Consider the following 7,405-nt stretch of genomic DNA (forward strand, 5'->3'; position numbering starts at 1 on the left):
AATTTTTTGCAGGCATGGGGGTCTCACTATGTTGCTCAGGCTGGTCTCAAACTCCTGGGCTCAGGTGATCCTCCCACCTTGGCCTCCAAAAATGCTGGGATTACAGTCAGGAGCCACCACACCCGGCCACATACCTGAGTTATTCCTGAAACCACCCTGAAGTCAGAGCTACTCTTCAAAAATCTGTCAGCAAGTTCTCTGCTCATCTTCATATTCAAGGCGGATTTCTAGTCATCCTCAGTTAATTCACAAAAAGAGAAGATAGCACCACAAGTTACTATAAGAAGCTTACTGGTATCTGCTTTGAAATGCATTTTTTTTTTTTTTTTTCTGACAGGGTCTCTCACTTTCACCCAGTGTCTGGGCCTTTGACACTTCAGTAAGCTTCCTGCACTCCACATTAGGCATGAGGGGTTACAGATAGGGGCAGGGGCCAGAAAAGGTGCCCGGGAGACCAGCAGCTTAGTGGTTAAATGGTGTGTACAGAAGGATGGCTGGGCAGTGTTGATCTGTGTGACTGTGAGGTACATGAATATTTATGGAAAGAAAGACAGCATTGCAGACAGGGTATGGATTTCCCATGATCTCAGAAGGTTGATAGCTCGGCATCAATTTAATGGGAGGAAAACTGTAATTTCTAGAATGTCTGAGTTTGCAATGGAGATTCATGCTTACAACATTATACTGATGACCACCAACTTGCTTGTCTCTTGGTCTTTGTCCCTCCAGATTTAAAAATGCTCTTTCAATTTCTTCCTCATGGCAGCATATATATATATATATATATATGCTGGGGTCTCACTATAGTGCCCAGACTGGTCTCAAACTCCTGGGCTCAAGCGATCCTCCTGTCTCAGCCTCCCCAAGTGCTGGGATTACAGGTGTAAACCACTGTGCCTGGCCCCTCATGGCACTTTTTACAGCCCCTCTGTTTTTCTGCTATGTAAAATGAGAGTAAAGGAATCCAATAGAAATTTGGTCAATATTGAAGGCAGGAAGGACTTCTTCCCGGCATATTATAATTGTGCTATTGCATTTTGGATTCGTTTTGATTTTTTTCTGCCTTATGACCAACTTGACATCCACTGTGCTTCCAAATCAAGTTCTCCTACACTTAAGCAAATCTAGTTTTTTCTTCATTTGGGTTGGTATTTGATGGCCACCTTCACATTGCATCAAAGTCGCCATGGATTCTATTCCTGTCTTTGAGGATATCAGCATCATCTTGAGAAATAATAGACATATATAAGTAAACATTCAGAAACTCAGAGCTGGTTGCTGTGGGGGCTTAAACCACCATTTGGGTGTACTCTTAGTAATCTGTGTATCCTTTGAACTATTCATGATCATCGTGGCCCATCAGAAGGGTTTTGCAATGGCTTGGCATTCTCAGCCATGATAGAGACTAGACTGGGATGAAGGGGAAAAAAAAAGAGGAAAGAAAGGAAGAGGGAGAAAAAATGAATGGGAGAGGAGACGAGATTGATAAGAAAGAAGTTCTGATCCCAGTGTGCAATGGCTGCAAACAGCAGCTTTCTTGGTGGTGTACATGGCCTGTTTCTTGTATGGGTTGCTCTATGGGTCCTTGGAGACAGGCCTTTCAAATGTGTGTTCATGTCTCTGACCTTGCACTACCCCGATATAGGCTCCAAACAGGCATTCAAGGTGGCTTTGGAAAGCCCCAGGGCACTGTGGCCAGGGTTCATATTGGCCAAGTTAAGTTCATCTGCACCAAGCTGCAGAACAAGGAGCATGTGATTGAGGCACTATGCAGGGCCAAGTTCAAGTTCCCTGGCTGCCAGAAGATCCATATCTCCAAGAAGTGGGGCTTTACCAAGTTCAATGTGGATGAATGTGAAGACATGGTGGCTGAGAAGCAGCTCATCCCAGATGGCTGCACGGTCAAGGACATCCCCAATCATGGCCCTCTGGACAAGTGGCAGGTCTGGCACTGGTAAGGGCTTCCACTGCGCTGCTCCCCACCCCCCACCTTTTTTTTTTTGAGACAAAGCCTCCCTGTGTTGTCCAGGTTGGAATGCAATGGCGCGGTCTCGGTTCACTGCAACCCCCGCCTCCCAGGTTCAAGCGATTCTCCTGCCTCAGCCTCCCAAGTAGCTGGGATTACAGGCGCCTGCCACCACGCCCCGCTAACTTTTTGTATTTTTAGTAGAGACGGGCTTTCACCATGTTGGCCAGGCTGGTCTTCAGCTCCTGACCTCGTGATCCGCCCGTGTCGGCCTCCCAAAGTGCTGGGATTACAGGTGTCACTGCACCCAGCCTCTGCCCCTTCTTAATACCCACCAATAAATGCTACTTCCTGTCCACGTAAAGAAAAAGAAAGAAAGAAGTGCTCATGTTTAGCACCAGAGAGGTGCCGAAGATGGGGAAGAGTGCTCAGTAGCCATCAAAAACATCTTCTAGTCCTCCTGGCGCTCTCCCTCCTCTACAGAGCACATGCCCTGGTTTCTTTTCTTCTTTTATTTATTTATTTATTTTTGAGACGGAGTCTCGCCCTGTCTCCCAGGCTAGAGTGCAGTGGCGCGATCTTGGCTCACTACAACCTCTGCCTCCCAGGTTCCAACGATTCTCTTGCCTCAGCCTCCCAAGTAGCTGGGATTACAGATGCCCACCACCACGCCCAGCTAATTTTTGTATTTTTAGTAGAGACGGGGCTTCACCATGTTGGCCAGGCTGGTCTTGAACTCCTGACCTTGTGATCCACCTGCCTCGGCCTCCCAAAGTGCTGGGATTACAGGCATGAGCCACCGTGTTTCTTACTGAGACTTTCACATGGGAACAGAATAGGAAGCTGTGCCCATGCACAAAAGTGACATTGGTCAGGTCCTCCTTGCTTCCCTGGCTGACTAGTTTATTAGGAAAGGAATTAAATGGGCATGATTTTAAAAATAAGATAAGTAGGAATCCAGTGCTGACTGGGGTGTCATAAACAGCTTGATTTTTTTTCCATGAATGGCACAGGCCACACATGCCTGCATTACTGGTCAGTCTGTCCTTGTCTCTAATTTGATCACATCTGTCCCTCTGAACCTGTGCATATGGCTTCAACAGAAGACACCCTCTGAGTGAGTCAAGGGCATGCAGGATATTACTCTGACACCCGCAAAGATGGAAGAGGGTGGTAGAATGGAAGGCAGAGGTTGGGTCCTACCTTAGTGGGGAAAACATGCAAAACTGGGGAAACATAAGAACCCCAGGTGAGAATGGGAAAAGCCCTGTTGAGGGATAGGTGGCAGAAGAAAGAACTGATGGGAGGGGCCGGGCACAGTGGCTCACGCCTGTAATCCCAGCACTTTGGGAGGCTGAGGCAGGTGGATCACTTGAGGTCAGGAGTTGGAGACCAGCCTGGCCAACATGGTGAAACCCCGTCTCTACTGAAAATACAAAAATTAGCTGGGCATGGTAGTGAGCGCCTGTGATTTCAGCTACTTGGGAGGCTGAGGCAGGAGAACTGCTTGAACCTGAGAGGCGGAGGTTGCAGCGAGCCGAGATCGTACCACTGCACTCCAGCCTGGGTGACAGAGCCAGGTCCTGTCTTTAAACAAAAACAAAAAACTGATGGGAGGGAATAAGGAGGAATGGGAGGGCACAGTCCTTGAAGAGACCCATTGTTTCAGTCTATCAGTCAGGAGTTTTCATATTCTCATCCACGCTGCAATTACTCATTTCATAAATTCTGCTTCAACATAGATTCCTTATTAGCTCGGTATGGCTGTGGGTGCCTGTAATCCCAGCTACTTGGGAGGCTAGGGCAGGAGAATCGCTTGAACCCAGGAGGTGGAGTTTGCAGTGAGCCGAGACCGTGCCATTGCACTCCAGCTGGGCAACGAGAACGAAACTCCATCTCAAAAAAAAAAAGAAACAATCAAACAAACATAGATTTCTTTAAAAGAACTAATCCACTGTGGAGTTAAAAAAACAACAAACGGCTGGGTGCGGTGGCTCACGCCTGTAATCCCAGCACTTTGGGAGGCCAAGATGGGCAGATCATGAGGTCAGGAGATCGAGACCATCCTGGCTAACATGGTGAAACCCTGTCTCTGCTAAAAATACAAAAAATTAGCCGGGCGTGGTGGCGGACGCCTGTAGTCTCAGCTACTTGGGAGGCTGAGACAGAAGAATGGCGTGAACCCAGGAAGCGGAGCTTGCAGTGAACCGAGATCACACCACTGCACTCCACCCTGGGTGATGAAGTGAGACTCCATCTCAAAAAAAAAAAACAAAAACAAAAACAAAAAAAAACATCTCATAGAAGTAGAGAGTAGAATGATAGATACCAGAGGCTGGGAAAGGTATGTGTGAGGAGTGTAAAGAGAGGTTGATTAATGGAGACAAACATGTAGTTAGACAGAAGGAGTAAGTCCTAATATTCCACAGGAGAGTAGGATGATTCAAGTTAGCAACGATATATTGTATATTTCAAAATAGCCAGAGGAGAGGGCTTGAAATGTTTCCATACATTGAAGTGGTAAATACTCGAGGTGATGGATACCCTGAATACCCTGGCTTGATTATTACACATTCTGTACAGGCAACGATATCACATGTACCCCCAAAACACGTACAAATAGTATAAAAAGAAAACTCACACCCTATGGCCCTAGATAATGACAAGCACACAAATCACTTGACAATTTTCTGGGGTTTTTGTCTTCCTGGATTGCATCAGTCTAGGCATTAATAGCACCTGCGCTTTCTTATCTTTGCAGAGAGCAATCTGCTTCTGAAGCTACATGGGGCAGCAAAGCCAATATTGAACTTAGATCCATACAACCTGGGTTTTTGCCTTGACTCTGATGCTTATTATCTGTGTAGTCACAAGTAAGCCGTTGCTTTTCTCAACATTCTTTCCTAATCCGAAACTCAGAGGGATATATATGGCAGCGGGGGCAGGGCAGGGGGAAGCAGGAAATGCATTTTGTGAAACAACTTGGTGGGTAAATGCTTATCATCTTTGACTGATTGGTGTTTGTTTGCCACAGATAAGATCATTGAAGTTGGAATTCTGGTACCTATGATTATCACCCAGCTTCCTTCAGTTTTTTACCTTTTTATTTTCATTTATTTATTTTTTTAAGACTGCATGCAGTGGTGCAATCTTGGCTCACTGGAAACTCTGCTTCCTGGGTTCAAGCGATTCTCCCGCGTCAGCCTCCCCAGTAGCTGGGATTACATGCACCTGCCACCATGTCTGGCTAATTTTTTATTTTTAGTAGAAATGGGGTTTCATGTTGGCAGGCTGGTCTCAAACTTCTGACCTCAAGTGATCTACCTGCCTTGGCCTCCCAAAGTGCTGGGATTACAGGCGTGAGCCACCGCGCTCGGCCCAGTTTTTTACGCATTGAAACACATTCATGGTACAAATTATCCTTCAGTAATGAGAATAGAACTAAATATACTGTAGCTGCCCATGGTTATCTCATGAACAGAGAGGAAAATTATGTGCTCAGCTCCCAAATGGTACACAAATTTTTTTTTTTCTTTTTGAGACAGAGCCTCACTCTGTCTCCCAGGCTAGAGTGCAATGGTGTGAAGTTGAATCACTGCAAACGATTCAATGGTATGAATTTGAATCACTGCCTCCCAGACTCAAGCGATTCTCCTGCCTCAGTCTCCTGAGTAACTGGGATTACAGGCGCCCGCCACCATGCCTAACTAATTTTTTGTATTTTAAGTAGAGACAGGGTTTTGCCATGTTGGCTAGGCTGGTCTCGAACCCCTGACCTCAGGATCCACTCACCTCGGCGTCCTAAAGTGCTGGGATTACAGGCCTGAGCTACTGTGCCTGGCCCAATGGTGCCCAAATTTTTAAAAAGCCCAACCTAAAGAAACTTCAGAATTCTCACTCTATCAAGTCCCAGGTGTCTGGCCCCACCCAAGACTTCTCCAGCCTTTGCCCACCTCAACTTTATTCTCTACAGTTTGCACTCTCTGGTACCCAACAAGCTGTTAATCCTGTGTGAGTTTGCCCACACTGCTCTCGAGACTCAGATATCATATCCCAGCAGGTACTCTTGCAGTTTTCACAGCAGTGGTGCTAAGGGTCTCTCTGCCATACAAGCCGCCTCACCTAAAATACACTGCTTACACTGTTTTATGAGACAGGAGCTATCCTATCTCAGCACCTGGCCCAGGTAGTAGGTTCTTTAGAAACACTGAACTGAGTCACAAGACCACACTAATGACTACAAGTTGATTCATGATTATTTAACTTGTTTTCAGCTGCTGCCAAATCGTATCTGATCAGCTAAACAATATCCAGCTTTCCCTTCTTGGTGCTCCGTCATGGCATTCTACCTAACTGTATGGAAGCACTAGAAATAATACAAGGAAGTTTTTCCCCTGTCCTCTTGACTTCAGGACATTGCGTTTCAAATTTGTGAACACAGACAATTTGGTGCTAATATTTTAATCAAAATTGGCTGGGCATGGTGGCTTATGACTGTAATCCCAGCACTTTGGGAGGCTGAGGTGGGCAGATTGCCTGAGGTTCAGGAGTTAGAGACCTGCCTGGCCAATATGGTGAAACCCCGTGTCTACTAAAAATGCAAAAATTAGCCAGGTATGGAATCCTAGCTACTCAGGAGGCTGAGGCAGGAGAATCACTTGAACCTGGGAGGTGGGGGTTGCAGTGAGCCAAGATCGCACCACTACACTCCAGCCTGCGTGACATAGTAAGACTGTCTCAAAAAAAAGAAAAATAAAATTAAATCAGAATGATGCTAATCTGATGAATTCAACACCGATAAATTTTCCTTAAGAGGAAGGGGAGATGGTTGAGGCAGGAAAGTTGAAGCCAACCTACTGATCATGCTTTCCCTATCTGATCCCAGCAATGCATCTACCATGAGGCTGCAGCAGGAGCTGGAGGGAAGGCTCTGTGTCTTGCTTAGGAAACGCATTTTATTTCCCACATTAAATCAAGCTGGGGGGTGCTGGGAGATGATGCAGTACCCCCCAACAAAGAAAGGATCAGGCCCCATAGGGTTGGCAGCAGCAAGCTGGAGCTGGTGGCTTCAAGGAAGAGCAGGGGTTACCTCTCTGTGAGGGAAAAATAGGTGATAAGAACAGGTGTACCCTTGAGCAAAGAACTCCATCAAGACAGGTATCAACAACTGCACCAGGACTGCCAGGTGCCCCAGCTGCACCTTGGGGCTGCCCAGCATGAGCACACACTGTGCTGACAGCCTCCATGGCCCAACCACAGGGGTGAGAAGGCATCGCACCTACCCATGGGGCCTGGCACCTCTGGGTGCATGGGCATATCCTGCTTACCTATGACACCAGAACAGTATACTTACTCAGCAAACACTCTGTGTCAACACACAGGGGCAATATAGGCCCAGCTGCTCCATGCTTATTATGGTCACGAAAATCATTCCCAACA

At 46.7% G+C, this 7,405-nt stretch overlaps 1 protein-coding gene and 1 pseudogene across 1 annotated transcript; both read left to right on the top strand.

Annotated features, from left to right (window-relative positions):
- The first annotated feature begins 1,288 nt into the window (after positions 1 to 1,288).
- LOC116461975 (large ribosomal subunit protein uL16-like) lies at positions 1,289 to 2,041 on the top strand. Its single transcript, XM_032144096.2, has one exon. It carries the CDS (start codon positions 1,416 to 1,418, stop codon positions 1,956 to 1,958), a length of 543 nt encoding a protein of 180 aa, XP_031999987.1. The 5' UTR covers positions 1,289 to 1,415; the 3' UTR covers positions 1,959 to 2,041.
- Positions 1,500 to 1,597, top strand: LOC116462162 (small nucleolar RNA SNORA70; annotated as a pseudogene).
- Positions 2,042 to 7,405: the final 5,364 nt, after the last annotated feature.

The sequence above is a fragment of the Hylobates moloch genome, unplaced genomic scaffold, assembly GCF_009828535.3.
Source record: "Hylobates moloch isolate HMO894 unplaced genomic scaffold, HMol_V3 SCAFFOLD_22, whole genome shotgun sequence".
NCBI lineage: Eukaryota > Metazoa > Chordata > Mammalia > Primates > Hylobatidae > Hylobates > Hylobates moloch.

Coding starts and splice junctions, on each gene's coding strand:
- LOC116461975 (XM_032144096.2), top strand. CDS start 1,416: ATGAAGGGGAAAAAAAAAGAGGAAAGAAAGGAAGAGGGAGAAAAAATG.